Source organism: Phacochoerus africanus, chromosome 15, assembly GCF_016906955.1.
Source record: "Phacochoerus africanus isolate WHEZ1 chromosome 15, ROS_Pafr_v1, whole genome shotgun sequence".
NCBI lineage: Eukaryota > Metazoa > Chordata > Mammalia > Artiodactyla > Suidae > Phacochoerus > Phacochoerus africanus.
This window is the reverse complement of record NC_062558.1, coordinates 114,624,857-114,650,286: the sequence shown is the minus strand read 5'-3', so window position 1 is coordinate 114,650,286 and position 25,430 is coordinate 114,624,857. Positions and strand designations below refer to the sequence as shown.

General features: G+C 41.9%; 3 protein-coding genes across 3 annotated transcripts in view; 1 reads left to right on the top strand and 2 right to left on the bottom strand.

Moving 5' to 3' along the window:
• Nucleotides 1-2,855, bottom strand: part of PDCD11 (programmed cell death 11) — a 50,032-nt gene extending 47,177 nt beyond the window's left edge. The window contains 5 exon segments of the mRNA XM_047762679.1: nucleotides 110-174; nucleotides 177-221; nucleotides 1,896-1,947; nucleotides 2,056-2,196; nucleotides 2,814-2,855. Of these exon segments, the coding sequence (XP_047618635.1) occupies nucleotides 110-174; nucleotides 177-221; nucleotides 1,896-1,947; nucleotides 2,056-2,196; nucleotides 2,814-2,855 (345 nt within the window).
• ATP5MK (ATP synthase membrane subunit k) lies at nucleotides 2,106-8,532 on the top strand. The gene is made up of 4 exons (XM_047761866.1): nucleotides 2,106-2,244; nucleotides 5,690-5,785; nucleotides 5,874-5,966; nucleotides 8,429-8,532. Exons 2-3 carry the CDS (start codon nucleotides 5,699-5,701, stop codon nucleotides 5,961-5,963), a joined length of 177 nt encoding a protein of 58 aa, XP_047617822.1. The 5' UTR covers nucleotides 2,106-2,244; nucleotides 5,690-5,698; the 3' UTR covers nucleotides 5,964-5,966; nucleotides 8,429-8,532.
• On the bottom strand, nucleotides 8,517-25,430 carry TAF5 (TATA-box binding protein associated factor 5). Its single transcript, XM_047761862.1, is given in 12 exon segments — nucleotides 8,517-9,575; nucleotides 9,896-10,073; nucleotides 10,232-10,371; nucleotides 10,374-10,408; nucleotides 10,930-11,094; nucleotides 13,894-14,023; nucleotides 14,747-14,867; nucleotides 16,268-16,403; nucleotides 16,760-16,923; nucleotides 17,701-18,016; nucleotides 21,976-22,213; nucleotides 24,833-25,430. Coding segments are annotated over 12 exon segments (2,400 nt in total). The 5' UTR covers nucleotides 25,392-25,430; the 3' UTR covers nucleotides 8,517-9,357.

The window sequence follows — 25,430 nt, the reverse complement described above, 5'->3', positions numbered from 1 at the left end:
AAAGAAAAGAAACCAATCTGGGAAAACCACACATTCTCAAACAAGGTTCATTCTCCATAAGGACATTAGAGAGTGTTCAGTGAGTCTTAACAAAAAGCATACCACTTACATCAAATAAGTTGTCCTGTTCAACCGACTGCTGTAAAGTTTTTTCTGACTTGCGAATCTTTCTTGTCCCCCTCGGGGGAAGCTTTCTTCCATGGTTGCCACGTTTGGCTCTCCTAAAAACAATGCAAATAGTTGGTGAGATGTAGCTTTGACTATGATCAATGGGCAAGAGATAAAGCTTTCTAGCCCCAATGTGCTAGAGAACATTCAGGACAGCATTTAAGAAATGGATGGTTTGATGCCGGGCAACAGGTAATCCATAATTCATCTTTCTAAAAATCTTTGCTTCAAAAGCACAAGTCCACACATTTTCCTCCAGTAAAAAGTGCTATATTGGAGTTCCTGTCATGGCACAGCAGTTAATGAACCCAACTAGTATCGATGAGGATACAGGTTCGATCCCTGTCCTTGCTCAGTAGGTTAAGGATCCGATGTTGCCGTGAGCTGTGGTGTAGGTTGCAGACGCAGCTCGGATCCCATATTGCAGTGGCTGTGGCACAGACCAGCAGCTATAGCTCCAATTTGACCCCTAGCCTGGGACCCTCCATATGCCACGGGTGCGGCTCTAAAAAGCAAAAAAAAAAAAAAAAAAGCTATAGATTCGATGTAGTAAATATCACTAATCAGCTTAATTCACAGATACACAAACAAATATATAAGCCCCCACCTTCAAAGCATATGCACACTTTTTTGTCCTTTTTTTTTTTTTGGCTGCACCTGTGGTATGTGGAAGTTCCCAGGCCAGGCACTGAACCCACACTACAGCATTGACAAGATGGGCCCTTAACCCAATGAGCTACAAGGGAACTCTGAACAGACACACTTTTAAGAACAATTATGCAAATAATTTAAAATACAAATCAATTTATAAACTATCAACAAAGAAGCAGGAAATAATGAGGCTTTGGTAAAAGAGGAAACAAAAGAAGCTTTTGGGCTATGTGTTAAAAGATGAATAGAATCTTGACAGGTGGAAAGGGAAAAGCAGAAGGAATGTGAGGAAAAGCATGGGAAAAGAAAAAGCAAATTATTTTGATAAGCATCAGCATCATGTCTGTCAAACTGTTCAAAGGCTTGCTCTTGCCTTCCTTTGGAGAACTGTTCAACTAGACCATAAAGTGATAAAAAGCGTAATAAGTGGAGTTAAATTCTAAAAGACAGCTTGGGCTTTCTGTTTCAGAGCTCTCATTAGACGTGAATAGATTAACGTTTACTTTGGCAAGTCTGAGCCTTAAGTAAAGGAAAAGATAAAAGAGTAACCAAAAAAAAAAAAAAAAGACTGCAGGCTATAGACTGGACTGGAGGAGAGAGGACTGAAGGAAGGTAATCGGGTAGAAGGCTTCAATTGCAGCACAACAGAAATCATGAGAACTAGAACTAGGTATAAACGAGAACGGAAGATTAGTGGGGTTGGTTCTGAAAGACACTTAGAAATAGGAATCTAGAAAGGCTTGAGACTGTGAAAGAGGCGAGGACCTAAAATGAACCTAGGAGTTGTAATCAAGAACGGATAGATGTGTTTCAAAAAAATAGGAAAGTGCCGTGGGGTCTAGATTCCTGGGAGTTTGACCCTTAATCTCATTTCAGACCAGGGGAAACTGAAGTTTCAAAAGAATAAAGCAGCAATCCAGCGGCAAAGAAGAGAATTAAGCTACCTTCAGGGGACAGATCCTAAAGGAGCAAGTCAAGCAAAGCGGGTTTCTAAGCGGGTGCATGGTAGGGACCTGGAGGACTTAGTTCTGGAACAGACCTGGAAGCCACGACGTTTCCTCCCTTGTTGCCTTTACCCACACTCACCAAGCCCGGGACGCCAGCACTTTTACTTCGGAGGCCGCGCCACTGTGATCACACACGCGGAGACCCGCACACCAGCAGCCCAACTCCGCCCTGCCGGAAGCGAGGGCGGGCTCTACGCCCCACTTCCGTTACTACGCTATGGAGTCCTACAGAGCGAGGGAGGAGATTTGAAGACCGGAAGCGGAAGGGCGGGCCTCGAGCCGCAGCCAATCGACGTAGAGGGCCGAGTCGGTAAGGCCCGTTGAACGCTTGCGGGGGAGGTGGTTTCTTCCGGCCGGAGCGAGGGGGCAACTGGATACGTTGAAGGACACAGGCCGCGGAGTTTGTGCATTTTGGAAGGTGGGTGTGGAGGGAAGACCCTGCTCTGACCTCGCGCCTCCACTTTATGGGGCCAGCCTAGAATAGGACTGTTTTCTGGTCCAGGAACACCGCGAGGTCTTTGCTCTGGAGGGGCGAGACGGGGGGTGAATGAAAAGGAATTGGAGAAAATGATGGCCGCGAGGGGTCGGATAGTGACTAGGAAGCCTCAGTGAGAGGTAAAGGCCCTTAAAATGCATTTTCCGGTAAAGAAAAAAGGTCCGCAGCGAAGGGAGTCCGCCAAGGTCACCGAGTGACGTAATTTTGGATGAGAACTTCTGGCCGAATTAATCTCCTTTCCCATGTATGCGTATAATAGTTTGTTTTCACTGAGCTGTGTTTAGGAAGTTGGCCAGCCAGGCGTTCTTTAGTTGTGGTGCAGCCATTGTCAAACAGGAGTGAGCGTAGGTGGGCCCCTGCAGTTCGCCAGACCCCGCGGTAAGCTGGTTAGATTCAGCCTGTGTTCAATCAGCGGGAAGACCTTTCCTAGAAAGAAGGTAGCTAGAAGAGGACTGTAAACTCCTTGCAGTGCAAGAAGCTGCTTCTGGTACCTGAGCAGCTTTCACTCGTCTCTGCCTCGTAATCTCACGCATCATTCTAGGTAAATGTCCAGTCAGACAGAAAAACAGTATCGGGAAAACAAAGTAGCGAGGGCATTTGGTCGCTTTGGGCCTTTTCTGAAGTGCTCACTTATCGGTGAAGAGAGGAATGGAAAGATTGATTATATTTAATAGTAGTTTGCCGCTCAATTAGAAACAAAAGTGAAGACCCTATCGCTTAGACTTTGCCATAGGCTACCATTTAACAATTGGTACGGTTATTTTTAGTCTTAGGTAATTTTCTTCTTAATTACTATCTGTCTAAGCTGAAGTATGACTCAAAAGGAAAGCAAATTTCAGTTCAGTTACTCCACGAAGGACACCCTAACACAAGGATTCCTGATCTTTGCCCCAGAGTAACCTGCGATTTGCTGAGGATGCAGACCCAGGTGTTTCCAGGCTTTGTTCCAGTTATTTATCAGCAGCATCCCACTTCCCCCTCCAACTCAGCATTTCAAGAGTCTTCCTTTAAGACCTAGACTAAATTGGGATTCCTATACTATTCCTTTTCCTACCGTCAGAATTAGCCCTGTGTAGAATATTGCAAACATCAGTCTTCCTTTTATATTGTGTAGAGAGAAATTAAAATTTTTGTTATACATAAGGTAGTGGTGATTATAGTTAATAATTGGACAAAGTTAAGCCCTTGTTTTCTGTCAGGTTTCTTCTAGAAACCTAGTGGATATTTTAAGAATCCAAAAATCTATCCTGAAGATGAGCGTGAAAGCATATCTTTATTTTAATAAGTTTACTGAAGGTAAATCAATACAAAAGCTACATCATAAAGATTTCTTTAAATGGAGGTTTCCCTACTTGGATTGGACTGGCCAAAGCCCCTGAGGTGGCCCAAGGAAGCTTAGAATCCTTCACTGCTCCAAGAACTTTCTTGAAATAGTGTTCAGAATTAAGGTCACTTGTCCAGATTTTTATTGCCACTTCTATGCAGGTGAATGCCTCTGAAGGCCTTTGAATGGTGAACCTGAGAGTGCCATTTTCCATAGCAACAACTTCCTCACAGGTCTCCCACTTCCATTTCTTCAAGAGCCAGCCAAGTCACTGTCACTGCCTACCAATCTCGACCGGACCTCGACCGGCTCGTCTATGTTGCCAATCGACTCGGCGTGGCGTCGGTCGTGGTAGATAGGCGGTCATACAGACGAATTTTCCAGTGTTCTGGTGACCTTTGAATGTGCCTTTTTTTATTTTTTATTATAATAAAAGGAATACACACCTTTGTAAAATACGTAGGTTCTGTAGATGTAACCCCTCTTAAAAATTTGCTATATACTCTTCCAGAGTTTTTTCCTATTTAGTTACGAATGAGCATTTATTTGGGTTTCTGTTTGCTGCAATGTTTTTCAAACTTTAATATGCATCCTAGAGGGCATATTAACACTGACTGCTGGGCCCCAGCATTTATCTGATAAGGCCCGAAATGCTGTGTTTCTAACAAGTTTCCTTTGAGATTGTCAGTCTAGGGACCAGACTTTGAAAACCATTAACATGCTCTATAATATAATGTCCAGAAATAGGATGTTTTTAATATTTAACTTTACATGGGAACATCTTTCCATGTCTCTATATAGAGATCTCCATGCATTCTATCTTCCCTTAATGGAAACCATTACTTATCAGTATCCTGTAGGTGAACTTTTAGTTCGTCCAGTTTTTTATTTTCATAAAGTGTATTTCAGTTACCATCCTTGAACCATATAACATGTTTCCACTGTGTAATTTTGTTTGTTTGTTTTTTGTCTTTTTAGGGCTGTACCCGTGACATAGGGAGGTTCCCAGGCTAGTGGGCCAGTCGGAGCTGTAGCTGCTGGCCTTCGCCACAGCCACTCCAGATACTTAACCCACTGATCAAGGCCAGGGATCAGACCTGCGTCCTCATTAATACTGGTCAGATTCGTTTCTGCTGAGCCACAATGGGAACTTCTGGTAATACTTCTATAAGGATAAATTCCTGGAGAAAAAATAAACCAGCTTAGATAAAAGGGTATACTAATTTTAGAATTTGATAGATATTGCAGAATTGCACATTAGTAAGGTTGTACCACTTTACACTCCCTCCGGGCCACAGAAAGAACGCTTATTTTCCCACATTCTCAATACCACTGCCTATTATCATAAATTTGTCTTTGCAGTCTGATGGTTAAATATTGGTCTCACTTTACATTTCTTTGACTAATCATGATGTTGATTATCTTTCTGTGTTCCACCTTTTTGCTTTTGGCCACCTTTTCTTTTACTTAAGATGATTAAAATATTTGCCCATGTTTTCTTCCGGATATTTTGGTTTCACTATTTGTGTTTAAATCTTTCGATCTCAATTCCATTTAGTAAATGATCTCTCCTTCCCCTTCTTTCCCTTACCAGGGAGGTCCCAAATTATTTTTTTAAAAAAATTGTAAAAGGGGGTTGCAAAGTGAACTGTTTAGTTGGCTGTTACCCTTCTGAAAAACTGAGAAGTAGCACAAGCTCTAGCTTTCAACTCTGGTCTTAAAACTGATTAATTCCATGTACAGCATACCATGCTCTAGAGACAGGAATGAAATTGAGCTATATTGGGTCAGAGGATGGACTTAGAGGAACTACTGTGTTCTCTACCTTTGCTGAGTGATTTGATGTATATTCCAGTCTGTTTTGTAAGTTTCTCTAATCAGCAAGGTGTTTTCCTACCACTTTGCTACTGCTTTGTTGTGTGAGGCATATGTAAAATTTATAGTATTTAGATGCACTGACTTCATGAGTTTTTTAATTAAAAAATTAATTTTCTTTTAAACTGCATCCAAACCAATTTGTTGCTTTCTTTCTTTTTTTAAAAGATTGAAACCATGGCAGGTCCAGAAACTGATGCCCAATTCCAGTTCACTGGTATCAAAAAATATTTCAACTCTTACACTCTCACAGGGAGAATGAATGTAAGTATTAATGAGACCTAAACAGTTATGTTTTAGAATAATATAGGTGTGACAACAATTCCTGTTTATTTTTTCCTTTCTTTTTCAGTGTGTGCTGGCCACATATGGAGGTATTGCTTTGCTAGTCTTATACTTCAAGTTAAGGTCTAAAAAAACTCCAGCTGTGAAAGCAACATAAATGGTAAGAAGTTAATGTTTTAAAGTTCATTGACTTTGGGAGTTCCAGTCGTGGCTCAGTGATTAATGAATCCGATTAGGAACCTTGAGGTTGCAGGTTCGATCCCTAGCCTTGCTCGGTGGATTAAGGATCTGGCATTGCTGTGTCTGTGGCCTAAGCCGGCGGCTACAGCTCTAATTAGACCCCTAGCCTGGGAACCTCCATATGCTGCAGGAGCAGCCCTAGAAAAGGCAAAAAGTAAAAAATAAAGTTTATTAACTTCAGAATTTTGATGTTTAGGAGTTTTTTTCCTTTCACTATAGAAATATATTGTCAGGAGTTCTCTCATGGCACATCGGGTTAAAGATCCCGCATTGACACTGCAGCAGTTCAGGCTCACTGCTGTGCTAAGAGTTCAATCCCTGGCTTGGGAACTTCCATGTGCCACAGGCACGGTCAAAAAAAAAGAACTATAGGAGTTCCCGTCGTGGCGCAGTGGTTAACGAATCCGACTAGGAACCATGAGGTTGCGGGTTCGATCCCTGCCCTTGCTCAGTGGGTCAAGGTTCTGGCGTTGCCGTGAGCTGTGGTGTAGGTCGCAGACGCGGCTCGGATCCTGCGTTGCTGTGGCTCTGGCGTAGGCTGGCAGCTACAGCTCCGATTCGACCCCTAGCCCGGGAACCTCCATATGCCGCAGGAGTGGCCCAAGAAATGGCAAAAAGACCAAAAAAAAAAAAAGAACTATATTGTCATCATTTTGCAAAATTTCTCACAGTCAAGAAAAAAATAGGGAGTTCCTGTTGTGGCTCAGTGGTAACCAGTCTTATCATCCATGAGGATGCAGGTTCAATCCCTGGCCTCTCTTCAGTGGGTTAATTATCTGGTGTTGCTGTGAGCTGTGGTGTAGGTTGCAAATGCAGTCAGATCCTGCATGCAGCTGCAGCTCCAATTCAACCCCTAGCCTGGGAACTTCCATATGCCACACATTCAGCCCTAAAAAAAGCCAAAAAATTGGGGGGGGGGGTATATAAAAATATTGTCCATGTCCTGTTACCCTGACAATTTTTGTTAACATTTTGGTTTAGCTCCTTTTTAATGTATTTATTTGGTTTCTAATCACTGATTTATCTCTGTAATTTTGTCTTATAACATGTACTCTATAATTTGAATGCATGAGTGGTCATGGATATGTGATTTATTTTACAGAGGAAATTAGAATTTTTTAAATATAAATAACATTACAACGCTTTTGAAGAATAAAGTGTGATTGTTTTCTTTTTCTTTTCTTTTTTTTTTTTTTTTGTCTGTTTGCTATTTCTTTGGGCTGCTCCCGCGGCATATGGAGGTTCCCAGGCTAGGGGTCGAATCGGAGCTGTAGCCACCGGCCTACGCCAGAGCCACAGCAACGCAGGATCCGAGCAGTGTCTGCGACCTACACCACAGCTCACGGCAACGCCAGAATCTTGACCCACTGAGCAAGGGCAGGGACCGAACCCGCAACCTTGTGGTTCTTAGTCGGATTCGTTAACCACTGCACCACGACAGGAACTCCCATGGTTGTTTTCTTAAGCTGAAGTGTTTTCACAAAGGGTTGTAGGGCATCTAGTTTTGTGCCCGAGGCAGTATTAAATCATGTGTTTCTGATTTTTGTTAATTTGACGAGTAAAAATAATTTTTTTTGATGACAGTGTATATTTTTTCCATTTGTTTATTAGCATTTGTGTTTTTCCTAACATCCTCTTCATGTTTTTCTCATTTAATGTTTGAGACTTTCTCTTTGTAAAGACCTTCTTTCTCATATAAGTTGAAAATATATTTTGGTTCTTGGTAGTTTGTTTGCTAGTTTCAAATTTTTATGTAAGCAATTCTGTCTTTTCCTTAAATCGCCTTAGACTTCATTTTCTTCTTAGAGTGCCACTCAACTCCCATTTGCCTTTGCTTGAGTGAATAAATATTTGTTGTGTTAGTAGTAGATGATGTGCACAAAACCCAGATCCCTTTATTGTAGCTCTCCATGACAGAAAAATTTTCCTCTGCTCTTAAAGAGTTTTTCCAGTCCCAAAACTATTGACTTTAGGGGTCTGCATATCCCAGAATGCAGTGGTCCAAGGTGTCTTCCAACAAAACAGGTGGGGTTTTGCCCAATTTTTCATATTAGGTACCTCTAAACTTTGTTTTTACGACGGGGATACTACCATCCTCCCTGTTTTCTATTGTTACTTTCTGTACTAGGCTTTTCCAGTGGTACATGCTTAGGATCATGCTGAATTATTGGTAGCTCTTTTGCTAAAGATAGTGTTAGGTTAAATTGTTTTAAGCTGAGGGACACCTACATTTTGAGGGGTTACTGACTCCATTGAGAATCTAATGAATTTGCATTCCATTTCAGAGGGATTCGTGGATAGTTCTATACTAGTAATTACTAAATGTTTTAAAAGTAGAGTTGAACATGTTTGTGTCTAAACTATTCTTTGCTTTGTTTATAGGATTCTAAACTGTACCTCATCTGTTAAGTTCCCATGCCTGAAGAAGCTAATGTCAACTCATCATGTGATAGTCAATTTATACAATAAATTATGAATCTGGAAAAGCTGGTTGTCTTTATTTACAAGATATCAAAAATATAAAAACTGTACAAAATGCAACAAAGGCAAAAAACTGGCAGTGACTTGGTCTAAATCTTTTAAGTTTCCCAAAGCAAGGCTCAGTACTGGAGGTAAGCAACTGAAATGTCTGACTTCAAGTGTACTAGGTTGTATGTAGCCATTTTAGCTGAAGTAGAACATGGAAGTTAATTTCTTCACCTGGTTTATAGTGTGTTTGGGTGCACTCAAAATCCAATGGGTATAAATTCAGATGTCAGTGGATGGTTGTACTTCATCTATTTCTCAGAAAGGAACTGTAGTTCACCCTACCCAGCTAACCATACATTCCACTAATCATAAGCCAAGCAAAAATGTTAGCAGATCATTTAACATAGTTCTTGAGTGCCATACAGTAACTACATTTACAGCAGAAACATACATGCTCATAGAATTCTTCAGCTAAAATTTAGGATGGTATTATATTACTCAATTTGAATCTTGAAGCAGGATGAATTATTGAAGTCGATTTTTTTTCTAGACATAATAAATTAAAATAGCACTTGAACAGAAAATGCATAGTTTCCACGCAATCCAAAGCACCATAAATGTCCCCTCCACGAACATAATACCTCTTATTCAACTAACGGAAATTAGTTAAATGTGGTTGCTATAGAAACGTGGAACGGTCCTGTTCAGAATTTCCAAGCAGCATACTTCCAGATCCATATAGACAAAACATTCTTTGTAGCTTAAATATTAATCACTGAGGTATTTGCTTTTAGTCTCCCTTTTTCAAACAGTAGCTTCCAAAGGTCTTTAATACCGATGGTTTATTGTGGACTATAAGCTCCTGCAGCTAGAACCAAGTTTCTTCGAGTAAAATGGAGGTGTACAACGGGTGTTGATTTGGTCATATATGTTCCCAACAATAACTCCTGTGAATTCTCAGGTAAATTTATATGGCCAGTGGCTGTAGTAAAGTCATCAGTCTCTAAATCTTCAAATGCTTTGACAGCATCCCATAACCGTACTGTATTATCCATTGAACCTAAGGGGAAATAAAGGAAACCATTTAGTAGCATCTACCATATTTAGATTCTGACATTCTGTCAAGTATGCTTTATGCATTTACTGTGTATTTCCGGTAGAAAAAAAATATCCAAACTTAACAACTCTAATCCCTCTAAAGAAGCCTTTCAAGCAGTAGTTTAACCTGAGAAGTCAATATACATGTAGAGTGACACTCTGGAATCAGGGCTAAGAAGCAAAACCTAGAACAGCAGCACTTATTTTGCCATCATCAACATTCAGGGCTTCTTGTAAATAGACCACTGACCCTTTACCGCAAAGCCATTTCTAGTCATTTACCTGATGCCAAAATTTCACCATCTCTACTAAATCTAAGTGAACAGACTGTATCGGTGTGGCCTTTTAATTCTCCAACCATCAAACCATGTCCAATGTCCCAAAGGAGTACTCTGCCATCTGTTGCTCCTGTAGCCAGGAATCTCCCATTGGGAGAAAATGTCAAGGAATGAATTGGTCCCTAGAAGTCCATGGAAAGAATCAAAAGTAGGATTAAAAATATCTAAGAAAATAAGACAAAAGTTAGAATTATAAAGTTTAGTGGTATGAATAGTATCTTTAAAGTGTATGTGTCACTGGTTAATTTTTAAACTATCTCAAAAAGAAGGTATAAGGTACCTTGTGTCCAGTGAAGATCCTTACACAGTTCCCATTCAGGACATCCCAGAGCCTCACGGTTCTATCTGCAGAGCCCGTAGCAACATAATTAGAATTTGGATGGAATCTGGTACAGTTCACATCAGCAAGATGACCAGCAATATCCTTAAAGGCTGATAGTGATCCGTAGCCCAGAGCCTTTTAAAGAAATTATTGAAAACAAAAGAGGATATTTAGTAGTTAACTGTGAAATGCCAAAATTATATCCAAAATAGAGAAAAATCCATGTGAAATGTTAGCTCCAAATGGGTCCCCCTCCCTAGTTACTTGAAATACTCCCCCACACCCCAACTCCTACTCTAACCCATTGAAAAAGCATTTTTTTCCCCCTAGTTTTGGCCACCATGTAATTAGTTTCTAACTCAAGCTACCTCATCCTGAACTTTTGAGGAGATGACAGGGAAACAACGGCTCATGGTGGTTATATAAGACAAGGTTTAGCATCCGGTTGGGGAGAGGGTGGCCATGGACTCTTGGTATAGACATAATAGTTTTGTCCCAAATTTGTTTTCAAATAAAGACCTATATATGCTGACATTCTCAAAAAATTGGTCCTAAATAAGTGAAAATGAGTTTGGCTCAAGTTTATAATTCCAAACAAGAAACCATTCTGCTCTGTTCCTTAAATAGACCCAATCCTAAGCTCACAATATTCTTACCGAGCTACTCGATCGTGGCCCCCCGACACAAAATAATATCCATATGGAGAAAACTGTGTGTCCCACACTGGATAGTTGTGTCCTTTATATCCCACCAAGCAAGTAAACGTTTGAAGACTCCACAATCTCACAGTTCCATCCTCTGAAGAGGAAAGCAGGTAGTTTCTGAGAGAAGACAAGGTAATATATTTGATTCCTAGAATAACTCAGTTTATCTGTCTAGTTTCTCTGCACATCTGAATATATTAAGTATAGCTAACTGACATGCTACATCTCAATTTTAAAACCTGAAATTAACAGTAGATAACGAGTTGAAAGTACCAACTAATGTTAGCTGTGACACTCTACATCTGTGCACCTACTGAATGAGGTTAGATTTTTTTTTTTGTTTTTTTTTTTAGGGCCACACCCACGGCACATGGAAGTTCCCAGGCTAGGCGTCAAATCAGAGTTGCAGCTGCCAGCCCACAGTACAGCCACAGCAACCCCAGATCTGAGCTGAGTCTGCAACCTACACCACAGCTCATAGCAATGCTGGATCCTTAACCCACTGAGCAAGGCCAGGGCAAACCCGCACCCTCGTGTTTTGTCAGGTTTGTTACCCGTTAGCCACCATGGGAACACCTAGATTATTTTAAAAACATGTACACTACAAGAAAAATCACAGTTCGGGGGGAAAAAAAGGTAATGACAAAAAGTATGGTCAAATAAGGTCACCTGAGAAGGGGTTCTAAGAAATGTGATGTCACATAAAATTCATTTTTTTACTTTAAGATGGAGATGCAGAAAAAACAAAAAGGGAGTTCCCGTTGTGGTGCAACAGAAACAAATCCAACAGGTATCCATGAGGATTCGGATTCCATCCCCGGTCTCACTCGGTGGGAGATCCGGCATTTCGTGAGCTATGGCGTAGGTTGAAGACTCGGCTGTGGCTGTGGTGCAGGCCAGCAGCTGTGGTTCCAATTTGACCCCTAGCCTGTGAACTTACATATGCTGAGGCTCAGATCTGATCCCTGGCCTGGTACAGTGGGATAAACGATCCAGTGTTGCTGCAGCTGCCGTGTAGGTCGTAGCTATGTCTCAGATTCAGTCCCTGGCCCAGGAACTTCAATATGCCTCATGTGCAGCCAAAAACTTTAAAAAAAAAAAAAAGAGAGAGAGAGAGAGAGATGCTACGGAGTTCCCTGGTGGGCTAGCAGTTAAAGATTCGCCATTGTAACTGCTGTCATTCGGGGCTCAGTCCTTGGCCTGGGAATTTCTGCAAGCCATAGGCAGAGCAAAAAAATAATTAAAATAGAGATGCTGTTTTCATATCCTGTATAAGTTGTGTAAAATTTAAACCTTTTGGACCCCCCCCCCACCAGAAAAGCAAAAATAAAAAACAATATAGACATGTGACTAATGTTCTACTTTCTTCAGGGATAAGTACAAAAGCTGAGCTACTGAGAAAATAATAGTGTTTTTCATTGAAATCAGAAGTTTCCCAGAGTTCCCGTCGTGGCTCAATGGTTAACGAATCCGACTAGGAACCATGAGGTTGTGGGTTTGGTCCCTGGCCTTGCTCAGTGGGTTAAGGATCTGGTGTTGCCATGAGCTGTCATGTAGGTCACAGACGTGGCTCAGATCCCACATTGCTGTGGCTCTGGCATGGGCCAGCAGCTACAGCTCCAATTAGACCCCTAGCCTGGGAACCTCCACATGGCACAGGTTCAGCCCTAGAAAAGACAAAAAATAAAAATAAAAAATAAGTTTCCCTATGGAGTTCCCACTGTGGCTCAGCAATTAACGAATGGGACTAGCATCCATGAGGATGCAGGTTCAATCCCTGGCCTTGCTCAGTGGGTTAAGGATCTGGTGTTGCCATGAGCTGTGGTGTAGACGCGGCTTGGATCCTGCATTGCTGTGGCTGTGGAAAGGACAGCAGCTACAGCTCCGATTAGCCCCCTAGCCTGGGAACCTCCATATGCCACAGTGCAGCCCTAAAAAGACAAAAAAAAGTTTCCCTCAGGTAAAAATGTACCCTCTGGCTAAATCCTATAAATAACAAAAATTCTCATTCTCAAAGTTTCATCAAGATGAAAGTCTTGGAGTTCCCGTCGTGGCGCAGTGGTTAACGAATCCGACTAGGAACCATGAGGTTGCGGGTTCGATCCCTGCCCTTGCTCAATGGGTTAACGATCCGGCATTGCCGTGAGCTGTGGTGTCGGTCGCAGACGCGGCTCGGATCCCGTGTTGCTGTGCCTCTGGAGTAGGCTGGCATCAACAGCTCCGATTAGACCCATAGCCTGGGAACCTCCATATGCTGCGAGAGTGGCCCAACAAATGGCAAAAGACAAAAAAAAAAGATGAAAGTCTTGATGGGTTGAAAGTTATTACCTGTCCAATAAGACACAGATGGTATTAGGAAAACAAAATACTTTCCCCCCATTTCTACAGAACGTTAGAGATCATGAAAAATAGGCAAACACTTATTTGTGGGTTCCAAAATACTTTTTTTCACACTTTTCAATATTCTTTTAGCTTTTTGATTATACAAAGCTAAATCTTCAATTGAGAGGTAAGATGCCTTTAATATCAGGATTCGCTGCTGTGAATTTGGAGATGACAGAGGACAGCAGTAGCCAAAAAACCCAAGGCAGGAACCCAAAGAAGCAACTCAACCCCTGCTGGAGTTAACACAACACTAAAGCTAATTTTTATTAGCAAAACCCTGAAGCTATGAATCTTTTTCTTTCTTTCTTTGGCTGCACTCACAGCATAAGCTATGCATCTTCATTCTGTAAATGTGGGTACTGTACACCAGTACCCCAAGATGAATTAGCAGATGACAAGATTCTAAAATAAAATCACAGGCAATCATAAGATCTTTCTAAAAGAATTTTCCCCAACATTTGTATAATGTTTCCAGGAGCTACATTCTCAATATGATACAGCAGTATTTCATTTTCAGTGTTTGTATTTTACCTATCCGGACTGAAGCTGGCTCCATAGACAGGCCCACTGTGACCATACAAAATCTTCAACTCACTTGCCGTTTTCTCATCCATGATTCTTTCTAAGACATCATCAGATTCTTTATCTATCAGGCTAAGATCTAAAATGGTCCAGAAATATTAATGTTTAAAATAACATTCATTAAAACATTTTAAGGCAATTACATCATAGTTCAGGAGAAGAACTAACATTTGAACAGGTCATTCTACATACCAACCATTCTGCTAATTCCTCTCAATTAGATGCTATCATCTCAGTGTATAAGAGAAGAAAGTGAGGTTCAGAACAGTTAATAAAATGCCAGAGTGCACACAGCTACTTAGTCTCAGAACAAGGGCTAAACTCACATTTATCCACTATATCACAATGTTTCACAAAATAAAACTACAGAAATATTCAAATAAATTTTAAAATGTATTATCTTGTTTAAACAATACAGTTAGCAAGAAACTTTAAAATGTAACCCTGACCTTATTAGTTCATTTTAGCCATGGCTAAAACAACATACTCTCTCACTAATTACTTTAAACACTGTGTTTTTTTTTTATTCACAAGCAAAACAATCATAATATGTTAGATTTTTTAACCTTAGCAAGTTTTCTAGCCTAATTCCTTCATTCTACAGATGAGAAAACTTATGACCAGAGAAATTAACCCACTCTAGCTACTCCAGTCTTCTGATGCACTGCAAGGCACTTTTCACTGGGAAAAGTAAAATCAAATGAAATTCTGCTAAGATCACAATGTCTTGTATATGTTCCATGGAATCAAAATTGGTATGAACTAATGATGAGTTTATATCCTGACACATCATCTCAGTTACCTGCTGCTTGTTTGACACTACGAAGCTTTTTGGGTGTCACAGACCACACTCTAACAGTTGAATCTGCAAAACCTCCAGCAATCAAACTAGAGTCATCAGTGACATCCACTGCAGTGAGGCCCTGCCAATATTGAAAGAAAAAGAAAAAAAAAAAAGCTTTATATTAAATAATACTGTTTGGGGGCAGGGGGGATTCACAATCATATCTTAGAGAATATATAATGATAGCTACTTTTCTCATATAAACGATCATTCGAAATTTCATTCTCTTATGAAATCCACTGTTTAAAAGCACTTAGTTTGAGAACATGTCATCATTTATCCTTCTTTGCCCTCCAAATTTGGAGTGCATCATCTGAAGCAAATGTTAATCATTTTTCTACTTTGCTGAATATATCCTCGGCAGCCTATTATGAAGAGTCTATAAACACATGAGGAATTTTTCTTTTTCCTTTTTTTAATGGTCACATCCATAGCATATGGAAGTTCCCAGACCAGGAGTTAAACACAAGCTGCAGCTGTGACCCACATCACAGCTGCAGCAATGCTAGATCCTTTAACTCACTACACCGGGCCAGGGATGGAACTCTCCACAGTGACCCAAGCCACTGCAGTCGGATTCCTAACCCACTGTGCCACAGCAAGAACTCCAAGATATGAAGAACTTTTTTTTTTTTCTCCTCTTTTCTAGGGCGGTACTCGCGGCATAGAGGTTCCCAGGCTAGGGGTCTAATTAGAGCTGTAGCTGCCAGCCTACACCACGGCCACAGCAACGTGGGATCCGAGCCACATCTGCGACCCACCACAGCTCAAGGCAATGCCAGATCCTTAACCCACTGAATGAGGCCAGGGATCAAACCCACAACCTCATGGTTCCTAGTCGGATTTGTTAACCATGACGGGAACTCCTGAAGAATTCTTAATAAAAAAATAGAAAGTCTGCATGAGTGTTTAAGTCCAAGAGAGATGAACCACACAACTTTCCTATGCTCAAAGGCTAACAGAATTCTGATCTTTGAAACAAAGGGACACATATAAGCAAGATTCTGGTATAAATCGCTAAAGGTCTTTTAAACACTGCCTTCTATCCCAAGCAGTGTCCAATTCTCCTTTCCTAATTGCTGCTCTTTAAGCCATATTTATATCAAGAGTTTAAATAACAGAGTTCCCGTTGTGGCTCAGCAGTTAATGAACCCGACTGGTATCCGCTGAGGATTTGTGTTTGATCCCTGGCCTCGCTCAGTGGATTAAGGGTTCAGGGTGGCTGTGAGCTGTGGTGTAGATCAGATCTGGCGTTGCTGTGTCTGTGGCATGGGCTGGCAGCTGCAGCTCCAACTGGACCCCTAACCTGGAACTTCCATATACCACAGGTGAGAGCCTGAAAAAAGAAAAAAAAAAAAAAAAGAGGACAAGAGTTTAAATAAGAAAATTCCATTTAGTTAACACATCTAAGTTTCTTTTAATGGTAATCACCATTTTACATGACTCTCGAGGCAGAAACTACCCAATTATTTCACCAACCTGGTAAGCATTGAGGAATGTATAGAAGCAAATGGAGGGTAAACAATCTGGTCCAAGGCGCACTCGTTTGGTGGTTTCTTTCATATTCATTATCTTATCCAATTTATCTGAATCTTTCAACTCAGGAAGAGGAATTCTGTGAAAGAAAAACAGACTGGAAATTACTATGGATATTAAGAAACTTGAACCCCGAAGGGAGTTCCCTTTGTGCCTCAGCGGTTATCGAGCCGGACTAGGATCCATGAGGATGCGGGTTTGATCCCTGGCCTCGCTCAGTAGGTTAAGGATCCGGTGTTGCCATGAGCAGTGGTACAGGTCATAGATGCGGCTCAGATCCCGCGTTGCTGTATAACTCCGATTCGACCCCTATCCTGGGAACTTCCATATGCTGAAGGTGTGGCCCTAAAATGCAAAAAAAGAAAAAAAAGAAACTGAACCGTGAATAACATCATTTTACACTTGCACACGTGTTCCTGAGGTTTTTATCCTCACCTATTCTGAGGTGGAGCATTGGGATCTTGTTTTTTGCTTTTAGATCCAATATTGTCTTTTTTAGGCTTCTTCTTTTTAGGCTTTCCTTCTTCATTTTCTCCTTCTTCATCCTCATCATCCAAAGGCACTTCAATTTCTGGCTCTTTTAATAAACCAAAAAATACCTACGAGTCAAAAGAACCAATTTTTTAAAATTACTTTTTTGTTCATTAATACATCCTTTTCATATCTTGAGAGAAGGAATCACAATTACAATACGGTCATTTATATCCTGAAGCAGATTCTGTACTTTTCTGCCCAATAGCCAATTTCCCCTTCTTCCTTACAAACAGAACCCTGATTTTGTTGGAGCAGCAGCATGCTCAGTTAAAATCATTTTTGTTCCCAGGCTCCCTTGCAGCTAGGAATGGCCATATAACGTCAGTCTGGCCAAGAGATGTGAACACAAATATACTGAGTAGTGTTTTAGAAAAAAAATAGTTTTGCTGATAAAAAGGGAGATTCAGCAGGTCTACCTATGTCTTTCAACCTCCCCCTTCTGCCTTCCTGGAATGCATCTGCAAAGCTGGAGCTGCAATAGCCATCTGCGAACACAATGAAAAAAGCTACATTCTGAAGATGGCAGAGCGGAAAGTAGAAGGAGCCAGGGTCCTTGATGGCACTGTGGAGCCCTCACGCCAGCCTAGAAGGGTCTTCCTCTTTAATTCATTTTAGGTGAGAAAAACCCGTTACTTGCTTTAGCCACTGTAGTCAGGGTTCTGTTATATGCAACCATTCCCAAATTCTCACTAATATATACATCATCCTTAGAATACGAAATTTAGTATACAGCGTAAAATTATTCCCATACTAGCTATAAGAAAAATGTGTAAGTTATGTAGATGGAAATGCTACAATTTTTCATAATCTGCATTATATAGTTCTTAGGTTTATTCCCATACCTTTGATTTGTTTGCCTCTCGTTTAGCCTCTCCTGCCAAACTTCCCACCATCGCATCTATCTGCTGCTTACTACGCGGCATCCCATCAAAGATGTCAATGTAGAGGTGCTCCTGAACTATGTTCCATATCTGATTGTTCTGTTTCTCCTGAAGATGCCTCTTCAAGAGTTGGTACGAGTCACGGGAAATACGCAGAACAAATTTACTTGTTCGAAAATCCAACATGGTCTCATTCCCTTTCATGTGTTCCTTTTTGGTAAGACTAGATAATACTCGTAGGTCATCCTGGTAATAACATTCCTGATCTCCATGGAACCTGTTTCAGTGATTTTAAAAAGTCATTTTTCAATGTAATCATTAAGGGATCTGCCTCTCCCCCATATATTTATAAACATCCCAGAATATTTTCAACGTAGTAGTCTGAATAATCCTGGTCTAAGCTGTAGGATCAAAGTCATTAACACATTTCAAAATGATTACAATTCGGTTCTGAATTTTAATCCTAAAAATGACCAATTTTTCTAATTAAATGCATCATAAACATTTTAAGAGAATTTGAAATAAATACCACAAGTGAATGAAAGATAAGGTAGCCACCATTGGTAGACAGTCTCATTTGAATGCCATCATTGGTAGACATTAGAAAATGTCAGAATCTTTGCTCTACTAAATTTTATGTTCTCTCAAAACCTATTATGGGAAATTTCAAACATATACAAAAGTAGAAACTAGCATAATGAATTCAATGTACCTATCACCCAGCCTCTCAATAATCAATGCAAGACATTCTCATAAAACCCAACATTTTTAGTGACTTCTTATATTCTTAATATTAGATATAAATATTAAACATCTGGACTTTTATAACATGACTAAAGAACAAACATATGTTGATACCAAAGAGTGAGCACTCCCATTTACTCACCATTACCAAAGGAAATTAAATAAAGCTTTCAGCCATGGTGACATTGAGTAAATTTAAATCTACTTTTGTTTCTACAAATCTTAACTTTCCTAATAAAATAAAATGTAAAGATCATACATTGACACTCATTAAGAGCAGCAAACAATGCAAAAACATTTAGAAACAAATGATTAAACATAAGATATTAATGCTCCAACTCTGACACACAGCCAATAGATTCCCAAACTGTTAACCTGTGTTACCCTACTATGACTCATCAAGATATGAATTAAGAGTTTCTTGGGGACTTCCCGTCATGGCTCAGTGGTTAACGAATCTGACTAGGAACCATGAGGTTGGGGGTTTGATCCCTGGCCTTGCTCAGTGGGTTAAGGATCCAGCATTGCCGTGAGCTGTGGTGTAGGCTGCAGATGCGGCTTGGATCCTGCGTTGCTGTGGCTGTGGTGTAGGCTGGCAGCTACAGCTCTGATTCAACCCCTAGCCTGGGAACCTCCATATGCCTCGGGAGCGGCCCAAGAAATACCAAAAAAAAAAAAAAAAAAGTTTCTTGGAGTCCCCATTGTGGCACAGCAGAAACGAATCCGACTAGAACCACGAGGTTGCAGGTTTAATCCCTGGCCTCGCTCAGTGGATTAAGGATCCGTCGTTGCCATGAGCTGCAGTATAGGTCGCAGAGGAGACTCAGATCTGGCATTGCTGTAGCTATGGTGTAGGCCAGCGGCTGCAGCTCTGATTCAACCCCTAGTATGGGAACCTCCATATGCCTCGGGAGCAGCCCTAAAAAGACAAAAAGACCAAAAAAAAAAAAAAAAAGGGTTCCTGTCTAAGATTTGAATGAAATTATAAATATCAGCCTCTTGGTGTCTGTATTAGTTACTATGCACTAAGAATAACTTCATCCGAGCATGGGTTCCTGGCGAGGGCTGAGGATGTCCACGACGAGGAGACAGAGGATCCCCTATGATGTTCTAGCTTCCTACATGAGGAGAGGGCTACGCCATGAGATTGGAAGAGGAAAAGGTTTTTTGATGACAGTACTATAAGAAAAATTAGCTTAGGAATTCTATCACCATCAGCCTTTTTTTTTTTCCAGAACACTGAGTACAAAACATTTGTTTTATATATCTTCTATGAGGCATTGTAGAATAATGAATGAATATAATGGCACAGAAGCCAGGAGTCCTATTACTCCTCTACCCCCATTACCTGTGTTACCTGACAAGTCCTAGCTTCTGGGTCTACTGCTTATAATAAAGAGCTCTCATTCAACTGTTAAGCACCACCCCCTTTTCAAACATTCCTTTTCTGTGGCTTCTATAACTCAACCCTCTTCTGGTTTTCTTTCTGCTTCTCTGGCCTCTCCTCTTAAAACTCTTCTACTTCGCCCTCTCTTCTACTCCTTTTATTTCTCTTCTACTCCAAATACTGAAGACTGAGGCCTAGTCCTTGCAATGACTTATTTCATACTCTCTCTTAGAAAATCTCATCCCTACCCATCAATGTTGCACACAACTCCATTTTATGGCTTCAGTCCCATCTCTCCTGAGTTCCAGAGCCTTATAGGTCATTTATCTATGCACTTGACATCTTTTAAATGAGTAAAAGGTATATTCAAATCTGAACTCAAGATCATTGCACAACCTGACAAACCCAGTCTTCTCCCGGGTTTTCTATCTTGGCAAAGGGCAGCCTTATATCCAGCCCAGGAGAGCCAGAAACCTAGGGGTTATCAATTGTACTTTCATCTCCCTTACCTCCATATCCAATCCTTCACCATGAGCCTCACAAATATGTCTCCTTCCCTTCACCAACACAATCACACCCTAATCCAGTGCTTCTCAGCAGGGATAGTATTAGTATTTGAGGCAGAACAATTCTTTGCTAAGTGGGACTACCTGCACATACTGGAACTTTTGGTACCCCTAAAACACAGGATCCTCCAGCCTGGTCCTTATGACAACCAAAACACCTTCACTTTCAAAGAGCCCAGGGGAAGGAGAAATAGTATCACCCCCAGTTGAGAACAACAGCAGTAATCTCCAAAATGGTCAACCTATAATCACTCTGTCCCCCTGCCATGTTTTCCCCACTGCATAAAGGTCCTTTCAAAATGCAAATCTAGGGAGTTCCCGTCGTGGCTCAGTGGTTAATGAATCCGACTGGGAACCATGGGGTTGCAGGTTCAGTCCCTGGCCTTGCTCAGTGGGTTGAGGATCTGGTGTTGCCGTGGGCTGTGGTGTGGGTCACAGACATGGCTCGGATACCATGTTACTGTGGCTCTGCTGTAGGCTGGTGGCTACAGCTCCAATTGGACCCCTAGCCTGGGAACCTCCATATGCCATAGGTGTGGCCCTAGAAAAGACAAAAAAAAAAAAGAAAGAAAAAAGAAAATCTAATAATGACATGGTCCTTCAATGACTTCTGTAGCAGAGATGTCTCACTGTCACCAAAATCCTTTTTTTTCCTTTCTTCCTCCACACTAGAACACCTGAATATTAGCTGAGCATACAGATACCTAGGTAAAGACCACATTTCCTACCTCTCCTGTAGGTAGACATGACTGTTGGTTAATGACATAAAAAAGAGAGAAGAATGTGCAGCCTTCAGGAAGGATGTGTGCCCTCTCTGTTGACTATAACACTAATGGGATTGCTTAGAGCTGGAGAGTCACCTTGTTCCATAAGTAGAAACTGCATGACAAGAATGTTACAGCAATAAGGTCGAGAGAGCCTAGGTCTCTGATAATCATACCAGTCCTAGACTGCCTATCTTCATGAGACAGAAAAATAAACTTTCATCTTGCTAGGATAAAGCAAAAAATAAACTTTTTATTTATACCATTACTGTCTGAGTTTTCAGTGACTCTCAGCCAAATTTAATTCTAGCCAATACAACTTCCTACTTCTCTTAGGATAAACAAAGACCCTCAACATGGCCCAAGAACCTGCCTACTCCAGCCCTTAACCAACTATCCAGCTTCATGTTGCTCCACACCCCACCCCCATTCTCTGCTCCAGCCGTACTGGCCTTCTTTCTTCTCTGTACCTACCACAATCCTTCCTGCACAGAGCTGTCACACAAGCTTTTCCATTGTCTCTTTCTCTGGTTAACTCCTATCCCATCTTCAGAGCTTAACTCAAGCATCATTTCCTCTGGGAGCCTTCCCTGACTTTTCCAACTAGATCAAACCACCCACAACCCCCAACCCACTTTGGGTTCTCAAAGCACCAGATAACTCTCCTTAATAAAGTACTTTTTGGGTTGCAATCTTACAATTGTGTAGTTACAGATGTATATACATTATATATACATGCTATATATACATATTGTGTATTTATAAATTCACATACTTCTCAAAGAATGATTTTGCTTCATTCTCATGTTGATTGTAGACTAGTTCCAAGTACATGTGTACAAATAGGGGATAAAAAAGTTGAGATAACTCTGCCCGATGGCAGTCCAGGGAACATTCAATGAAGTGTTTCAGTCCACTATAGTATTCTTCATACATTGTGGGGTCTCCTTGTTGGTTGTAGGCTGACAGCACAGCACTGACATCCGGCTGGTCTTCCACAGCTAGACTTCCAACTGTTTAAAAAACGAAAAACAACTCTGAAGAAAATGATGTGACATTCACCAAGAGTCTAAGGCTGTTCTGCTAAGGTCCAGAGGTGAACTGTTTCTCAGATGTTTTTCCCTCTCTTCTCAAACTCTCTTCCCCAACACAATTACATAATCTTTGGACAGGATTCACTTTGTTTTAGTTACCCTTCCAAAACCCCTTCAGTCTGTCCCTATCTTAAAATAAAATTTTCAAATAAATACAAAAAAGGCTCAATATTTTCGCTAGAGCTACCTTATTTTATTTTTGAGGCCAGGCCAGCGACACATGGTAGTTACCATGGCAGGGATCGAACCCACACCACAGCTACAACCTGAGCCATGGCAGTCACAATGGCAGATCCTAACTCACTGCACCACCAGGGAACTCTGGAGCTACCTTATTTTATTTTATTTTATTTATTTATTTTGTCTTTTTGCCTTTTTCTAGGGCCACACCCGCGGCATATGGAGGTTCCCAGGCTAGGGGTCTAATCGGAGCTATAGCTGCTGACCTACGCCAGAGCCACAGCAACTCGGGATCCGAGCTGCATCTTCAACCTACACCACAGCTCATGGCAATACTGGATCCTTAACCCACTGAGCAAGGCCAGGGATTGAACCCGCAACCTCATGGTTCCTAGTCAGATTCATTAAACACTGAGCCACTATGGTAACTCCTGGAGCTACCTTAAAGACAAATTTTATAAAACACAGTATGTGCAAATCAAACAGCCATATTAATCTCTACAGGCTCAGTGCAAATAGCAGCCACCACCACCAAGCCACGCTCTGGAGTAACACTCCCAGCTCTCTGAGCTAAGTACTTTGTAACTTTCCTGTAACACATCCTATCCCACATACTTTCATATAGGTACACCAGTCACTCCCTATAAAACATAAGCATGTTAATGGTGGGGAGGACTTGCCTTCATTTCACAGCAGAAAACATGAGTATTTATTGGTAATATATACCAAACAATGATACATCTGTCAATAGAATCAATTTGATTGTTGGAAATTTTTTAAGTTGCAATTATAGTACTGCTATGCACTTTACTGCATAAATTTTTTTTAAGTTCTTTTGGTTACTCTGATGAGCTCTTTTTATCCTTTCTGGTTTCTGAGTTACAATCTTAAAAAAAAAAAAAGATCAAGCTTCTGAAGCAATAAGAGATTATAGCAAAATAACCAACATAATTCATCCACCTTATAGTTCATTCACAAAATAGATCATTCAGGAAAGATTCTGCTCAATCACATTTGTACACACTTCTACTTCTTGGTTACAATGCTACCTATTTGTACTTCACTTCTGGCAATGTTGCAAAGATTAAGTCTCAGAAGTCCAGATTAATTTGGCTAAAGGCTCTACAGTGGATAATTTAATTCAATAAACATTCATTATTGGCTCAGGATTACCTCTGAGATTATACTGTGTATAAATTTTACTGCATGGACTTTGTGACAACAGTTTCTGGAGAAAAAGGGGAGGAGGGAGCCTCAGTGTCAGGGGTAGATACCTAGGCATAAACTTATCAGTGCCTGACATTTTATATACATTATATCTGAATTTCAACAATAACGGGGGTGGGGGGGAACCTCTGGAGTTTAGGAAGAATAACAAGCAGCATCACAGAAGTAAAAGCAACAGGGACAGAAAATGAATTCGGGTCTGTCAACACCTGTTCCTAAATGAATGGTTCTCAAACTTTGCCATATACATCAATATCCCCTTGTAAGTATTTGTTTAAAACGCAGATTTCAGAAACAAATCTGACTAGTAGCTATGAGGACTCGGATTCAATCCCTGGTCCCACTCAGTGGGTTAAGGATCTGGCATTGCCGTGAGCTGTGGTGTAGGTCGCAGACACAGCTCAGATCCTGCATTGCTGTGGCTTAGGCTGGCAGCTGTAGCACGATTCCTCCCCTAGCCTGGGAACTTCCATATGCCACAGGTGTGGCCCTAAAAAGCAAAATAAAATAAAATGCAAATTCCCAGAGTCCACCTGCATGGGGTCTGACTCACTAAGTCCTAAGTGACGCCTAGGAATCTGCATTCCCCTAAAAGATGGAACACTAGCGATAGTAAACCTGTATTTTGAGAAAACTGGCTACACTATATTTCATCACTCTCTGGCTGTGTCAAAGCAAGTCCCTGGGCTCTTCTCAGACTCTTTTCTCATCTTTAAAATAGAGGTACTGTCTACCTCACAGTATAACAGTGAAAATTAAGATGCATAATTTAAAGTACACTAGTACAATATTGTACAAATATTGTTAGTGTTAATACACCCCTGCACAAGGCTCAAGAGCTTAAATAAAACGAAAGGGGCCAAAAGCCTGAACATCCCCGGCTCTCTGCGCCCACCGTCCCCGTACATCCCTCGGCTCAATAGCTCTCCAGAGCCTCTCTCTGGAACTGACAGCTAGGAAGAGGGTTTGACTGCGCAGCCGGCGCACTAGGGAAAGGGGCGGGCATGTGGCCCTAGAGGCGGGCCCAGGAAATTCAAAACAAGCCCGCAGAGGTGCAGGCCTGCCAGCCTCTGCCTTTCCTGCTTGATCTTCTACTTGCCGGTCTTGCCTCCCAGGGACCCCGCGGCTCACCTTTCCCCGGAGCCGCAGGACCTGTCGCTAAGCCCGAGACAGCGGAGGCCCCCGAAGCGGCGCTGCCGGGAGGCTCTGGGGCCGCAGGGCCGGGGCCCGAGGAAGTGACCCGGCTGAGAAGCGCGCTAGCCGTCTCAGCGCCGGCGCCGTCCGCCTCTCCCGGGGCTCCGGAGCCCGCCACTGCCTCCTCCAGCAGACGGGCCTCACGGCGCAGCGCCTCTTCGGCCTCACGGAGGTTGTTCTGCCGTAGAAACTGCAGTACAGCCAGCAGAGTCTGTCGGTCGTGGGGCCCGCCAGCCTCCGGAGCAGCGGCGGCCACCGGGGCCATCCCCGCCGGGGCAACGGCGGACACAGCCACCGAGGGCTTAGGAGTTCCACCATCCCCGCCGGCCGACGACGATGCCGCAACGTTCCCGCCACCGCCATTGGGGCCGTTGTTGGTTGCGCCACCGCCACCCTCGCCAGCGCCGTCCCCCGCCTGCGGAGGTAGCAGCGTCGGCGGTCCTTCAGGCTCTAACTTGACCGCCACCTCCGTCTGCTCCTCCGCCAGCGCCGCCATCTTGCGGCTGAGCCACCTCGCGCCGTCAAGCGTGATTGC